The 15,480-nt window shown below is 53.7% G+C and overlaps 2 protein-coding genes across 10 annotated transcripts in view; one reads left to right on the top strand and one right to left on the bottom strand.

Annotated features, from left to right (window-relative positions):
* Window positions 1-3,695: 3,695 nt before the first annotated feature.
* TNNC1 (troponin C1, slow skeletal and cardiac type) lies at window positions 3,696-7,904 on the bottom strand. The gene is made up of 6 exons (XM_008513107.2): window positions 6,591-7,904; window positions 5,126-5,156; window positions 4,763-4,909; window positions 4,378-4,492; window positions 3,994-4,130; window positions 3,696-3,908 (listed from the first exon to the last, which is right to left on the bottom strand). The coding sequence occupies exons 1-6, from the start codon at window positions 6,612-6,614 to the stop codon at window positions 3,877-3,879; spliced, it is 486 nt and encodes a 161-aa protein (XP_008511329.1). The 5' UTR covers window positions 6,615-7,904; the 3' UTR covers window positions 3,696-3,876.
* Window positions 7,905-8,054: 150 nt separating this feature from the next.
* Window positions 8,055-15,480, top strand: part of NISCH (nischarin) — a 34,738-nt gene continuing 27,312 nt past the window's right edge. For 2 of the 9 annotated variants that reach the window (XM_070575054.1, XM_070575052.1), the window contains exons 1-4: window positions 8,132-8,271; window positions 9,511-9,581; window positions 10,369-10,452; window positions 11,146-11,328. In XM_070575054.1, the coding sequence (XP_070431155.1) occupies window positions 9,543-9,581; window positions 10,369-10,452; window positions 11,146-11,328 (306 nt within the window). In that variant the 5' untranslated portion in view covers window positions 8,132-8,271; window positions 9,511-9,542. Of the gene's footprint in view, window positions 8,272-9,510; window positions 9,582-10,368; window positions 10,453-11,145; window positions 11,329-15,480 lie in introns of all 9 variants that reach the window. The other 7 variants (XM_070575058.1, XM_070575057.1, XM_008513108.2 and 4 more) reach the window with 4 other exon arrangements.

Below are 15,480 nucleotides of genomic sequence, written 5' to 3'. Positions count from 1 at the left end.
CCGGGCCTGCCCCTGGAACAGAAACATTGAGACAATCCCATGGGGCTCCCTCCCTGTGGACCCCTTCTTTAAGGCACCAGTAACCTCCCTCATATACCCTCTTTGTAGCTGGCCCAGCCATCCTCCCATTTTGTTCACAGAGGGCTTAACTCTTAGGATGTCTCTCTTCTCCTCCCCCAAATCCATTAGCATCCCACATCCCCTGGGTGCCCCCCCCACCCCACCTCTCAGGTCCTTGTCATCCTCTCCACCAATCATGTTCTCCTCCCTCCACCTCAGTTCCCATCCTCCAAGTCGCCACCAAGAAGGACATGACCACTGCCTACACTCAGTATCCCCACTGCCACAATTCTTCCCTCATGGCCTTGAGCCCCCAGAGACCTGTGGCCACTCACCTTCCACCACTCTGCCCCTGAGTGTTGCATTAACTCTTTTCCAGTTTCACTGGATTGTTCCCATAGGCATTCAGGCCATTTTCTGATCCCCCTCCTTAAATGACCTTCCCTGGACTCCACATCTCCTCTTAGCTCCAGTCCATTTCTCTGTTCCCTGACAGTTTGTAAAATGTCACCAGTACTGGGGGCCGGCCCGGTGGCACAGGGGTTAAGTTTGCACATTCCGCTTCAGCGGCCTGGGGTTCGCTAGTTCGGATCCCAGGTGTGGACCTACGCACTGCTTGTCAAGCCATGCTGTGGTAGGCATCCCACATATAAAGTAGAGGAAGATGGGCACAGATGTTAGCTCAGGGCCAGTCTTTCTCAGAAAAGAGAGGAGGATTGGCAGCGGGTGTTAGCTCAGGGTTAATCTTCCTCAAAAAAAAAAGCAAAAAACAAAAAAAGATATTTAAAAAAAAAAAAAGTCACCAGTATTGTCCACACTCGCCATCTCCCCTTTACCTCGCCTCACTCCTTTGGCCCTCTCCAGCCGGGCTCCCATCCCACCACGCCAGTGAAACTCTCCTGTCCAGGTGGCCAAGCTCTTGGGGGCTTCCAAGTTTCCTAAGCCCAGGGCCATCAGCGGTCTTGAATGCCTCATTCCTTTCCTCCTGGTTCCCAGGGCCCCTCACTCAGCCAGGGTCTCCCCCACCCCACTGGCCACGTCTCCTCCCCTGGACTGCTCAGGTGGGGTGCCTGGTGCCTAGTCCTGGGCTACCTCTCTCTACACATCTTCACTCTGGAGGCCTCATCCAGGATCAGAGCTGGGGAAGCACTTCTTACTCTGACCACACCTGAATTTATAGCTCTCCTTGTGCCCTCTGACTCAGTCCCAGCCTCGCTTTGACATCCCCACCATCCTGTCCCAGAGGATGGGACATGGACAAAGGACTCACCATCTTTCCCGTGATTGTCTCTCCAGAAATGCATAACCTGAATCTAGTCCTGAGGAAACACCAAATAAACTCAAATTGCGAGATTCTACAAAATAACTGGCTTGTACTCTTCAAAAGTGTCGGGTCATTAAAGCTGAGGAAAGACTGAGAAACTGCCACAGATTGGAGGAATGTAAGGGGACAGGATGACAAGATGCAATGTGTAATTCTGGCTGGGTCCCAGTCCAGGAAGAGGACTTTAACAGAGCAATTGACTTTTTCTTTGCTGAGGAAGATTGGCCCTGTGCTAACATCTGTGCCCATCTTCCTCTATTTTAGATGTGGGACACCGCCACAGCATGGCCTGATAAGTGGTGCTAGGTCTGCACCCAGGATCCAAACCAGCGAACCCTGGGCCATGGAAGCAGAGTGTGCAAAGTTAACCGCTATGCAAACTGGCTGGTCCCCACAACTGACAAATCTGTGTGAGGTCAGCAGATGAGTTACCTCTGGTATGTCAGTGTTAATTTCCCGGGTTTGAACATTGGCCTGTAGCCATTTAAGATGTTAAAATTTGGGGAAGCTGGGTAAAGTGTAAATGGGAGTTTTTTGAACTATTTTTGCTAGTCTGCAGTTTCAAAATGAAAAGTTAAAAATTGCAAAAAAAAAAAAATCTAAAGGTAAAAAGGAACCTCCATTTCCTGATATCCCACCAAGAACCTGTGCCTCTCCCAGGCTTCCGTATCTCAGTAAATGGCAGTCTCATCTTTGAAAGGAAAGGTCATCCTTGACTCCCCACCTTCTCACATCTCACATCCAAGGCATCAGTGAATTGTCGATTCTAGTCCCAAAACATACCCTGAACCTGTGCAATCTTCTTGCCCCACTGTGCTGAGAGCCACCAGGCCTTCTCGCCCTAAGGCTGCCGGGGCTGGGCGCCTGGCCCAACACTGCCTTTCAGCTCCTGAGATGCTCCAGTCTTCCCCCATGCCCTCCCATGACTGGTTCCCTGTGGTTCTTCAGGCCTCGGCTCAGTACCACTTCCTCCAGGAAGCCTTCCAGGACCACTCTAGCTCATGGCCACCACACCTCCACTGCACTAGTTTCCTCACTGCACACATCTCCCTCCTTGTCTTTCTGAGTTGACTGTAAATCCCACAAAATTAGGGACCAGGCCTCCCTCTGAAGGATCCCAGCATCCAGTCTGTGTGGGGCACATGGTAGGTGTGTGCCCTAGCTGGCGGTGCCACCCACTGTGGCCCTGCCTCCTCGCCTGAGATGTCATAATTCCTGAGTGTATGTGTAGATCCTTGAATTCTCCGCTCCCAAGGGCAGGGCTGAGGGGATCCATCTCCTCTCCCCCCAGGTATCTCCAGGGACCAGGCAGCTCCTGCTGGCTCCAGCCTCCACTGGAGGCATCTCCAGAATTCTAAGACCATCTCCGGAATGCTGGGCTTGTCTGGGGAATGCCAAGGCTAGGGCACAGGTGGGGAGGCTGTGGAGTGGCTGGGTGGAGCGAGGACAGCTGCTGACACTCTGTGGCAGCTGTCCAACTCCACTTCCTTGCAGCACCCTCTCCCCAAGGCCAGTGTCACAGTCCTGGCTGCAGCTCTGGCCTGGGCACCCCAAGTAAGCTGAGAGCCACCGGGCCTCGTGCCTCCATTCTTTGTGAGGGAGGCAGAGGGGGTTCCTCGAGCCTCTAGGGTTCACAGTAACTGCAAATTACTCCCGTCTGGACCTGGTCCATCAGACAGAGCCCTTGGCTGGGAGCCAGTGGCTCGGCTCTCCTCCAGACTCACCAGATGACCTTGACAGGCCCCTGCCCCTCTCTGAGCCCCAGGGTCCTCACTGGTCAAATAGGTGAGGGGAGAACAGTAGACAACATGCCCCGCGGTCAGTGGGAGTCAATGTTGGCAGCAGGAAATTCAAGTCAGTGAGCAGATGGACTAGAGCCACAGGCCCTGACGGTGCCCGGCTTCTCCCCAGCCAGAGCTGACAAGGAACAGGGGCTGCTGTGCCAAGTGGCACCCAGGGCCTAGCCAGGCACTGCAGCTGCTGCTCTCCATGGGCAGGACCCCTTGGCTGCCACCTGGCCAACCAAAGTCATGGCCCCCAGGAACATGTTAAATGCAGATTCCTGGGCTACCACAGACTCCAGATGCTGAATCGCTGGAGATGGGTCCTGGGCATCAGCAGTCACAGAAAAGGAGCCAATGGGGTGTGGAGTGTGGTAGTCTCTGATCTAATGTGAGCCCTCCTGCCGAAGGTGGTGTGCAAGGGTGGCTGGAGCACGGGCTCTGGGATGGGGAAGGAAACGGTCATGAGGGCAGGGTGGTCCCTGGTGAAGAGGCCACAGCCCCTGGGAATGAGAGCCAGATGCCAGGCCTCCAGGGAGCAGGGCTTTATTTGCATTCCCTGGGACAAGGGCTGGGGGAGACAGTCATGGAGGGCCCACTGTCAAGGACACGCCCAGGCTCACATCCTGGGGACCCCGGCCCCCTGCCCCCACCCCAGGGCCCAGCTGAAGTTGGAAGGTGGCATTGGCAGCTGTGGGCAAGGGTCAACGTCTACTCCACCCCCTTCATGAACTCCAGGAACTCTGTGGAGAGAGGAGCAGGCATAGGTCAGAGGTGGAGGCTGGGCAGGGCATGGGCAGCACAAGATCTAGCACACCCATCGCTCACCATCATAGTCGATGCGGCCATCGTTGTTCTTGTCACCATCCTTCATGAGCTCCTCAATGTCGTCCTCCGTGATGGTCTCACCGGTAGCCTGAAGCATTATCTTCAGCTCCTCCAGGTCGATATAGCCATCAGCGTTTCTGGGGGGGGGGGGGTGTGGGCAGAGGGAGGATTGAGGGGGGCCTCAGAGCCCACGGTGGGGGCCAGGGGAGGGGAAGAGGCAGCCCCATCCACAACCCTGGAAGGCAGAGCAGGGCCACTAGGAGATGGGGCATCCCGCTCCTTCATTGTACAGAACAGGAGACCGAGGCCTTGAGGTCACAAGACTGTCCCTCTTTCCTCAGCTCTGCTAGGGTCAGGGTCAGAGGTCAAGGGTCACACACTCACTTGTCAAACATGCGAAAGAGGTCAGACAGCTCTTCCTCAGACTTCCCTTTGCTGTCATCCTTCATGCACCGAACCATCATGACCAGGAACTCATCGAAGTCCACTGTGCCGCTGCCTGGAGGTAGGTGGTACAGCCATTAGAGAGGGATGGTCAGGCCGGCACTGCCCTTGACGCTAGACCCTGGTGTTCTCACTGCATCCTCACCCCAACTCCGCGAAGTCAGTGTGGTCATTATGCCCATTTTGTAGATGAGCTGACTAAGGCTCAGAGAGACTAAACAGCTCCTTCAAGGGCACAGAGGAATAAGTGGCAGAACCAGGATTCAGGTTCCCAGCAAGCTGCAGGTGCTATGGGTCTGGGGCCTGGGGGAGTAGAGGGGCTCACCGTCCTCATCCACCTCGTCAATCATCTCCTGCAGCTCCTCAGGTGTGGGGTTCTGGCCCAGCATCCTCATCACCTTGCCCAGCTCCTTGGTGCTGATGCAGCCGTCCTCGGCGCCCAGCACGAAGATGTCAAAGGCTGCCTTGAACTCTGTGTCCAACGGGGGAGGAGGCAGAGTGGCCAGGGCTCAGCAGCCAGGACCCCAAAAAGCCAGATTCCTGGGACCACCTGCCAACCTGCCCAATTCCCTCTAAGGCCTCTGAGATCACAGCGAGAGGGACCCCAGCCCCTGACCTCCAGCCTGGGGTGCTCATGCTCCCCTAGCCCAGCCCTACTGTCCTCCAACATGTGTGTTGGGGCACTCACCATTTTTCTGCTCTTCTGTCAGCTGCTCTACCTAGAGAGGAAAAGAAGTCTCAGGACTCAGACTCAGGCCTTAGTTGCTGTCAAGGAAACCAACCCATTCTACAGGTGGGAAGATGGAAGCCAGGAAGAGGCAAGCCATTTCCAGGTCACAAAACGGAGGCCTCAGTCCTCCCTCCCAGCCCCCAAAGCCCTAAGGTGACCCAGTCGGCCTCACTGAGGCTGGGCACAGGGCCAGGGTGACAGGTGGGCACCCTCTCCAGGGCTAAGGTGACCCTGAATAACAATAGTCAATGACCACTCCATGCCCTTTTGGCCCCCATGCTGAAACCCAAGCTGGGTGGCCTGAGGGACAGCTGTCCCTCAGGTTGGGACAATGAAACCAATGTGGGGGTGGTCAAAGCCACTCACTGTAACCTGACCGGGGTGGCCACTGGGCTATTTTTAACGGGGGACAAAGTTAAACCTGGTGATTGTTCTGGGGATTCTGGCATGCAGGGGGTGGGGCAGTGTTATCTGGCCCCCTGGCCTGCTGGTGCCTCAGGAGCCAAAATTAGTCCCCAGCCCCGCCAGGCCTTGTATGGGCACAGGGTGGAGGGCTCCCACCCCCGCCCCCAGCTCCGTGGACTCCTACAGGATAGGCAGGGGTGCCCCCAGAGCCAGCTGTAGCCCTTCCCTGCCCAGGAGAGGGGGCGCACTCACGGGGCTGAGGGAGGGGTTCCCTTGAGGACAGCTGTCTATGCTAGATGTCCTTGTCTCTGGGGTGGGGGGAGGTCAGGACCCCCCTCTGGGATGAAATAGCACCTGAAGCCCCTCAGTGATCCTAGGAGGCTGTAGGGACTTGGGGTGACCACCCTCTATCTCTCACCCCCTGCTAAGCCACTGAGCCCTGAGCCTGCCAGGCGGGATGGGGGCTGCAGCCCCCCGTTACTGTTCCTTCTTCCCGGCTCTTCCTCATGCCCAGTCTTTCCCTGACTGCCACAGACTTCAAAGCCCCCTCCCCAGCTCAGGACTCCAGCTCTGCAGCTCCTCCTCACAAGCCCGGGCCCACCCTCCACGGCATCCTCAAACAGCCAAGGGGCTGTGAGTGTGTGAGAAGCAGAATGTGAGGGGGAGTTATGAGAGGTGGTGACAGGGAGACAGCAACGGAGACTAAGAGAGACAGCATGGGAGGAACAAAGAGATGGAAAGAGGTTGAGAAAGGCAAAGATCTACAGATCAGAGACACAAATACAGAGAGATGTGGCGCAGACACAGACTACAGGCCCTTGGAGACAGGGGAAAGGCTAAAAGCTGTGAGCTCCTCTCCAGACCCTGAACCCCTCACCCCTTCCACATCCTGGAACACCAGACCCAGCTCCCCCTTGAGGGCCTGGTCCCCACCACATCCCTGGGGTGAGTTTATCCTGCACTGAGTGAGTCCCCAGTGGGCCCACCCACCCCAGCCCTTCCCAGGGCCGTCCCTCACCGCAGCCTTGTAGATGTCATCCATGCTGGCAGTTCACAGGGAAGGCTGCTGGGGTTGCCAGCCGGCCCTGGGCTTAAATAGCCCTGCCCCACTGCATTCCCGGCCCAGCCCACCCCTGCATGCAGTATCCTCCACTCCCTCCCCCAGCCCTGGTGATCTCAGGCTGGCCTGAGTCCCTGTGTCCTCTGCCCAGGGCAGGGAGCAGATGAAGGGCTGCAAAGACCAGGTCTCTTTCTCTCTGTCCCCCAAGGCCCCCAGGGAACTCTCTGGAAAGGTTTCTTGAATGAGTGAGAACATGAGCCCAGGACAGGACAGGAGCTGCAAAGTAGTAGGCCCATCCAATCAGGGAGGTGGGCAATATTACTCCCACTTTCCAGATAAGGAAACCGAGGCTCCTGGAGGGGTGGTGACTTGCTCAAAGTCTGGGTGGCTTGGCAGCCCCTGCCTTAAGTTAAACCTCTCTGGAGTCGGGGGCAGCAGTATGCAAGGAGAGGCTGAGAGTGTAGGGACCTGCCAAAAGAAGCCTCGAATGCCAAGCTGAGTACAGTGCTGTGGTCTGGAGCCCTTCAGCCAGGAGTGCCAGAGGAGCCATGCCCCAGACTTCTCATCTCCCCAGGGAGAGCAGCACTAGCTCCGGGCTTGGGTTAGCTGCACTCAGTCAGTCATCCAACAAACACACTTACAGATGCCCCATCTGTGCCAGACTCTCCCCCTCCAGCTACCACCTCCCTCTTCTAGGTCTGGACCTTGCCCTGGATTAGGGCTCCATTTCTGTGCCTGGGCTTCCCCCATTCCAGCACTGTAGTTCCTGCGTCCAGGGCCAGTCTGTCGCCCCCTCCTCTTGTGCCCATGGCCAGCACATATCCCTTCCTTCCACCTACACCTTTCCCTTCCTACAGGGCCCCCTCTCGATAACCACACGAGCTCACTGCCTTGCATGAGGGCACTGCATGCATTAACCCACTTAATTCTCCAGCAGCCCACGTGACAGGAGATCTCTGAATCTTGGAGAGGTTAAGAAGTGGCCCAGAGTTACTCGCTCTAAGCACAGCTCACATCTTCTCCTTCGACCCTCTCGGACCCTAGAGGGAATGAGCCCAAGAACCAGGTGAGGAGCGATTACTGCCTCCCTTTTCTGGAGAGGGAAACTGAGGCCAGGCGGAGCAGTGACTTCCTTCGGGCAGCCCAGGAGGCGCGGGACCTTCGGAGCGGCAATGCCCAGAGCTGCCCGTTCCCCGTGCCTCAGTTTCTCCCGGCTGCCAGGAGCGCGGCGGCGCCACAGATTGCGCAAACGAAAAGGCCCACACGGCCTGCGCACGCGCGCCGTCAGCGCCTGCTGTCAACCGCGCGCGAGGGGCGGGGCGAGGGCTCGGGAAGGCGGCGGGGCGAGAGGCCGGCGCGGGCGGGGGCGCGGGCGGGGGCGCGGGCGCGGGCGCGGGCGCGGGCGCGGGCGGGGGCGCGGGCGGGGGCGCGGGCGCGGGCGCGGGCGCGGGCGCGGGCGCGGGCCGGGGGGCTGTGGGACGCTGACCCCGCCCCCTGCTGCTGCTAGTCTGCGCCGGGCGGCGGCGGCGGAGCCCGGAACATGGCGGCGGCGGCGGCGCGCAGCTTCGGGCCGGAGCGGGAGGCAGAGCCGGCCAAGGAGGCGCGCGTTGTGGGCTCTGAGCTGGTGGACACGTATACGGTGTGCCGGGGTCGCGGGCGTCGGAGCCGGGGCTGGCGGCTGGAACCGGAGTCCGGGTCTAGGGGTTGGGGAGGGGGTCTGGGCCCCGCGATCGGGAGGAGGGGGCCTGGGATCGGGAAATCTGGGGAAGGGTCTGGGCTCCGTAGTCCGGGAAGAGGGTCCTGGGGTGGGCTCCAGGGAGGGAGCTCGGAGCAGGGGTACGCGTTCAGGAAAGGAGGCTAGGGTTGGAGGCGAGGATCTGGGATAAATGGGGTCTGGAGAGGAGGGATGTCCAGATGAGGCGGAGGTTCCTCTACATCCTCTCTAGGCCTGGAGGGGCGCCAGCCTCGGAGGACGTGACAGGGGGTCCAGGAGGAGGGGGACTAGGGAGGGGTGTCTCTGATGGATAGAATCGCGGGGAAAGGGTCAGAGCCCTGCAAGCCTTGATCTGGGGGCCTGGGGTCGCCGCTGAAATTTGCTCTAGAAGTGAGAGAGGGATCTGGGGCCCCGAGGTCCTGGGGGTCAAGCGGAGACAAGAATGGGGGAGGGGTGGAGCCCGGCCACGGCGGAATTGAGGGGGTGGCTCAGGGCTGAAAGTGCGAGATCCAGGAACCTTAGGGGCTTGGGCTGTGGGGGCCAGTTGGGGCAGCAGCCGCCCACACACACTTCAAGGCTTCGAGGGAGATGGAGGACAGAAAACGGGGGGAGTTCCAGACTGTGATGTAGGAGGAGGCCCTCCTGGTCTGGATGGGGTTGGACGCCAGGCTCTGGGCCTGGTAAACTGCTTGGCAGGGACTGGCCCTGGGGTGGGGGCGTACGGAGCACCTCCCAGCCTCCTGTCCTTTGTTCCCGGAGGCTGGGGAGTAAGTGGGGGGCTTTGGCCCTATGTTCGCTCCTCCCCCTCCGCCCTCATCCTAACCCTCCTCCTGAGGGTCATTCCTCTGGCTTTCTTCTTTCCTGGGCTGGGGGAGGGGGAGAGAAGCTGCTAGACTGGGAAGAGGGGCTGGGGGCGGATCCTGGAGCAACAGGCCGGCCCTGGAGAAATGGCTGCTCCTCAGTGGAGGCTTCAGCTGGGTTATTTTCTCCTCCCCCTTCCCTGCGTGCTGCAGAGAGGGGCGGGATACTAGGACCAGGGTGCCTCCTCCAGATGAGAGTTGAGGTCTCTGAGCTGGAGCTGACCGCCGCCCCCCCCCCCCCCCCCCCCCCGTGGGCTGCATTCAGCTGGAGGGTCAGCTCTCAAAAGCTCCTCTCATTCCTCAGGGCTGAGCCCCTTCTCTGAATGGGTGTGGGGGATGTGGCAATCCAGGTCCACGCTACTGTTTTGTCTCCAGGTGTGCTGAGTTGAATATTACTAACACACCTAGCTTTTCCTGAACATTGGCTGCGTGTCAGGCCCAGTACAAAGCATTTTGTGTGCATTACCCTATTTGATTTTGAAACTACCAGATTTTAAGATGGAAGAACTGAGGCTCCCAGTCATAAGCCACAGCCAGGAAATGGCAGGACCAGGTTTTAAACCCAGGTCTTCCTTGACTCCAAGACCCATTCCCTTAAGTGCCGAGCCACATTGTCTTCTTTTGGGGCTTGCTTGTCCATCACTGCCTTTCCCCCACCCTCCCATCAGCTTGTTAGTACCTTAACTCCTGGCTCAACAGCAGAATTGATAGCCACAAACCAGCTTAAAGGTTTGGGAAAGGACTTGCTTCCAGGATATTGTCAGGGCCGGTGGGGGGCGGGGGGGAGGGGAGGGAGAATACAGCAGAGAAGCTGGTCCTGCCAGACCTGGCCCTCTTCTGCCTCCTTTGGAAGGAGTGGCCTTGCCTGCAGCTCAGGTTGGATTGGGCTTTGAGTTGCCTGGAGGCTGGAGGTAAAAAACTAGAGATGGCATACTATGATAGTCACCTTTTCCTCCTCGAAGTGGGATAAAGCCACAGACTTATCCCATGTGCCTGCCAGATCCAGTGCTAGGGCCGTGGAGGTTGCTGAGCCGGGGCCTGCTCCTCAGCCGGTGTCAGGTGCAGCGGCTGGGGGACAAGGGCAGCCCAACTTAGTCCTGCAACAAGGGCCGGGGCTCTCCTTGTTGCTCAGTGGGCAAGGGCTGTCGGTTTTCCCTTTTAGGTTTACATCATCCAGGTCACGGATGGCAGCCATGAGTGGACGGTCAAGCACCGCTACAGTGATTTCCATGACCTGCATGAAAAGGTAACCCTTGAGAGCCGGGGACCCTTGTCTCGGGGCTTGGTAGCTTTTAGGTCAGGGTCCCATTGTGCCACACACTAGTTTTAGAGCAATGCCTCGTGTTCTTTAAGAAACCAGTTTATTAATGTAATTGGCAAAAAAAACCGGTGGATCCTGGGAGTTCACCCCTAGCATGAGATGATGTGCGAGGAGCATTTTTGAACTTCAGTTTTAAGATTGCCAGTCCCAGCTCCGGTGGGAGATGCTGGGACAGTTTCCTAGAGAGGGAACAGGTTTGAACTTGTTCCACCTGACTATTCCAGAGCCTCTACTTGAATATCTGGCTGGGATTCCGTTTCTTTCTTAGCTTGTGCAGAGAGTTCCCTTTCTCTGGGTCATTTGCAGCATGAAGTTTTAAAGACAGGCCACCACCCTGATTGGTTTTCATTCTGATTTGGAAAGGATGCTGATTTTAGGGTCCTGGAGGTATTACTTATCTGAATGTCTGCAAAGTCTGCAGATGGAATTGTATTGGTATTTCTAATACTAATTGCACTTGATGAGACCAAATCCCAGGTGCACTAGTTTGAGCCCTAATCCTGGTTTCTTCTGCCAGGAGGGCCGATGGAAGTTGGGACAAGCGCCTGCCCTTGGGCTCCTTGTCTTGTCTTGCGCACTCATGGAACTCTTGATTGACAAGCTTATGTTTTCTTATAGCTCGTGGCAGAGAGAAAGATTGATAAGAATCTCCTTCCGCCCAAAAAGATAATTGGGAAAAACTCAAGAAGCTTGGTGGAGAAGCGGGAGAAGGATCTGGAGGTCTACCTGCAGACGCTCCTGGCCGCCTTCCCGGGCGTGGCCCCCAGGGTGCTGGCCCACTTCTTGCATTTTCACTACTATGTAAGTTCCTCTTGGGTTTTCTCCTTTTCCTGCAGGCCCTCAACTGCCAAAACTCGAGGCAGCAAACCACTGTAGACCTCATCTTTGAGGAGAGGTGGGATGGAGTTTGACCCTGAGGTTAGAAAATGGAGGAACATCACCCTGGTAGGGATGGAGTGTGGGCAGAAGCATGTTCGTTGACAGATCTGTGTTACATTAGACTAACTGTGGCCACAGAGAGGTTTCCTCCACCACAAGGCATTTTGTTTAGCAAAAACATCCTGTAGGTGTTGAAGCCAGGTTTCTATCCAAATAGATGGGGATAGAATAGAAACGTCTGACACCTGGCATAGACTAGGATTGAGTTGTTGGTTCACAATTCAAGACTAATTAAGGGATCAGGCTGTGTTGGCAGAATATTGCCATTCGGAGCATCCTCAGGGTCCTAGTGCTGAGACTGAGGGTAGCTCCCTTCCTCCGCTGGGAGTGGATGTCATGGAGCAGGTCTGCACTTCCTTCTGGGTGGAGGAACAGCTTTCATGGGCTGCTGGTGACGGAATGAGTTGTCATACTTGAAGGAGGGAAGTTTGGCAGTGTGAAACCAAAACAGTAAAAACAGCTAACAGTTCCACTTCGGCAAATTTATTCTAAGGAAATAATAAGGCAACTGTGGAAAGGATTTAGGTACAAAGGTGGTCCTTCCAGGGTTGTAACCAGATACTGAAGACAATCAAAAGTGCGACAGGAGGGGATGTTGGTAAAAAAATCAAAGGGTACAACTATATAATTGGATATTAGGCTGCTGGAAAAATGGTGGTGTGGCAGTGGATTTATTGACATAGAACAATAAGTCCATTGCTATATGAAAAGAGCAGGCCATAAAACAGTATGCAGAGTATGGTCCTGTTTTTATTTTTAAAAAGCTTATTTGAATATACTTATCTAGAAGATTATACATCAAAATACTAGGAGTAGTTGTCTCTGGGTGATAGATATTTGGATAGTTTCCATTTAATTGTTTTCCCTTTATGTGATGAAGATGGGAAAGAATCCACTGCCTTTTCAGGCTCTCCTTTTAGGAAGAGACCTGTGGGTTGTGGTCGTAAAGGCCCAAACATATTTAAAACACAACTTTCCTGAAGTATTTTCAGAGTAAGACTTTCAGAGAAAGCTGACCCTTTCTTGGAGCGCTAGTTAGAGCCTGGAAATTAGGTGATAGTGCTAGCGTTGGGCCACCGAGCTTGGAGGGGCCATGTGGGAAAAACGGTGGCATTGACACGTGGCAGATGTGTACATGCTTTGAATTTTAGTTAGCACATACCAGCAATGTATGTGGTTGGCAGCTGTTTCCTGTTGTAGACTTTTTTTTATATTTTCTTTCCTTATGTGAAAAGAAACTTCCATTCCTTATGGGAGTCTTTCTGATAAACTTTACTGGCTAGTATTTTAAGAAACAGTGCACTTTAAGAAAGCTTTGATTAGTTATTTAAGGATAAAACTTAATACGCAGCCCATTGAAAGTACAATTCATTGCCTAAGACCTGGACCTTTGAGAAGGTCATCTCGCTGCCTGCGTCAGGTTTGCCCACCTCTGGGCGTGGAAAGGCCTGGACTGCTGTCTGGGTGTAGGTTTGCCCGGGATGGGCCTGGGGCCAGCCCACGTCTGTGGTTCTGGTTTGAGGCGTGCTCTACTGCTTGGAGCAGTATGGACAGAGTTGAAATTACTCTTATCGAACAGGCTCCTGGGTTATATAAATCCAAGGATTTAAAAGTAATTGACTCATCATGAAATTAAGTGAGGGTTTCTCTTCCAGGGCACTATTGACATTTTGGGTTGGGTGCTTGTTGTGGGGACTGTCCTGTGCATTGTTGAGCAGCATCTCTGGCCTCTGCCCACCAGCTGCCAGTAGCACCTCTCCCACCCAGTTATGACAACCAAAAATCTCTCCAGACATTGTCATATATCCCCCTGAGGGGCAAAATTATACCTGATTGAGATACGCTAGATTAGATCTCCAAATGAGTTTGAACAAACAAAGCCTACAAGATTTGTCAGCCTTTTCTATAGACTGGGAGCGCTTAGGGAATGTTTCTTGTAACCTTTGTCCCATCAGTGTCCTCTCTGAAATTGTTCCCAACATGCTCCACCTCTTGTCGGGCTGACATTGGACAGGGGAGACCCAGGGAACCCTATTTGGCTAAGTTGTGGATTGATTTTTTTAAGTTGAGATATAATTCACATATCCTAAAATTCACTCTTTTAAAGTATACAATTCCCTGGTCTCTAGTATATTCACAAAGTTGTGCATCTGTCACCACTATCTAATTACAGAATATTCAGCACCCTAAAAAGGAACCCCGTACCCATTAGCAGTCACTTCCCATCCTCCCCTGCCTGTAGCAGACACTAATGTACTTCCTGTCTCTATGGACTTACCTATTCTGGATATTTCAGATAAAAGGGATCATACAATATTTGGCCTTTTGTGACTGGCTTCTTTTACTTAGCATACTGCCAAGGTCCATTCATAAGCATAGATCAGTACTTGGGTCCTTTTATGACTGATGTTCTGTTGTTTGAATATATCACATTTTGTTTATCCAACATCAGTTGATAGACTTTGGGTTGTTTCCACTTTTTGGCTAATATGAATAACGCTGCTATGAACATTCATATAGACGTTTTTCTGTGGACGTATGTTTTCAGTTCTGTTGAGTATATACTAGGAGTAGAAATGCTAGGTCATAGGGTAACTTTGTTAACTTTTTGAAGAACTGTAGGGGCTGGCCCTGTGGCTGAGTGGTTAAGCTCGCATGCTCTGCTTTGGCGGCCCAAGGTTTCGCAGGTTCGGATCCTGGGTGTGGACCTAGCACTGCTCGTCAGGCCATGCTGAGGCGGTGTCCTACATAGCAGAGCCAGAAGGACCTACACCTAGAATATACAACTACGTACTGGGGGGCTTTGGGGAGAAGAGGAAAAAAAAAGATTGGCCAACAGATGTGGCAACAAAAGAAAAAAAAGAAAGAAGGAAATTATTTTCCTCAGCAGCTGCACCATTTTACATTCCCACTAGCAGTGTATATGTTCTCATCTCCTCACATCTTTGTCAACACTTGTTACTGTCCATTTTTTTGATAGTTGTCCTAGTGGGTGTGAATTAGTATCCCATTGTGGTTTGATTTGCATTTCCCTAATGACTAATGATATTGAGCCTCTCTTTTTTTTTTTTTTTGAGGAAGATTAGCCTTCAGCTAACATCTGCTGCCAATCCTCCTCTTTTTGTGGAGGAAGGCTGGCCCTGAGCTAACATCTGTGCCCATCTTCCTCTGCTTTATATGTGGGAAGCCTGCCACAGCATGGTAGTGCCATGTCCACACCCAGGATCCAAACCGGTGAACCCCAGGCTGCTGAAGCAGAATGTGTGCACTTAACTGCTGCGCCACCAGGCCAGCCTCTCGAGCCTCTTTCCGTATGTTTATTGGTCTTTTACATGTCTACTTTGGAAAAGTGTATTCATATCCTTTGCACTTTTAAAAATTAGGTTCTTTTTGTTTTTGGTTGTTGAGTTGTAGGAGTTCTTTATATATTTTGGATATTAGACTCTTATCAGAAATGTGATATGCAAGTATTTTCTCCCATTGTGTAGATTCTTTTCATTTTGTTGATAGTGTCCTTTGAAAGACAAAAGTTTTAGATTTTGATGAAATTCAATTTTTTTCCTTTGGTCATTTATGTTTTTTGGTGTCATATCTAAGAAACCATTGCCTAATCCTAGTCACAAAGATTTACAACTATGTTTTCTTCCAGGACTTTTATAATTTTAGCTCTTCTGTTTAGGTCTTGGTTCACTTGAGTTAATTTTTGTATATGGTATGAGGTAGGGCTCCAACTTCATTCTTCTGCAGTGTGGATTTTAATGGCAATGAAAGAAAGCACTGCTTCTCTCCCCTGCCAGCTCTGAGACCGGGAATCTAGGGGCTGGTGCAGCCCTGGGTTGCTGTGAGAGGGCACTGGCCTGTTGCTGTGCTGTCTCTCTCTAGATAGCTGTGCCCTAAGACTCCTGGACCCTCAGTGACAGACCTCATCCTAGAACCCCGATGGCAGAGGTTTTCAAATTCAGTGCAATGGAATCCCATGGAGAATTCCAGCACACAATTTTGGGGCAGGACGTC

The sequence above is a fragment of the Equus przewalskii genome, chromosome 15 (genome assembly GCF_037783145.1).
Source record: "Equus przewalskii isolate Varuska chromosome 15, EquPr2, whole genome shotgun sequence".
Lineage (NCBI taxonomy): Eukaryota > Metazoa > Chordata > Mammalia > Perissodactyla > Equidae > Equus > Equus przewalskii.
The sequence above is the reverse complement of the archived record's forward strand: the minus strand, read 5'-3'. Positions and strand labels throughout refer to the sequence as shown.

Bases quoted from the DNA above. Each gene is read 5' to 3' on its own strand.
- TNNC1 (XM_008513107.2), bottom strand. From the start codon at position 6,614: ATGGATGACATCTACAAGGCTGCG. The intron at 5,157-6,590 runs GTGAGGGACGGC...TTTCCTCTCTAG, and splicing joins ATGACATCTACAAGGCTGCG to GTAGAGCAGCTGACAGAAGA. The intron at 4,131-4,377 runs GTGAGTGTGTGA...CCCCCCCCCCAG, and splicing joins CTCTTTCGCATGTTTGACAA to AAACGCTGATGGCTATATCG.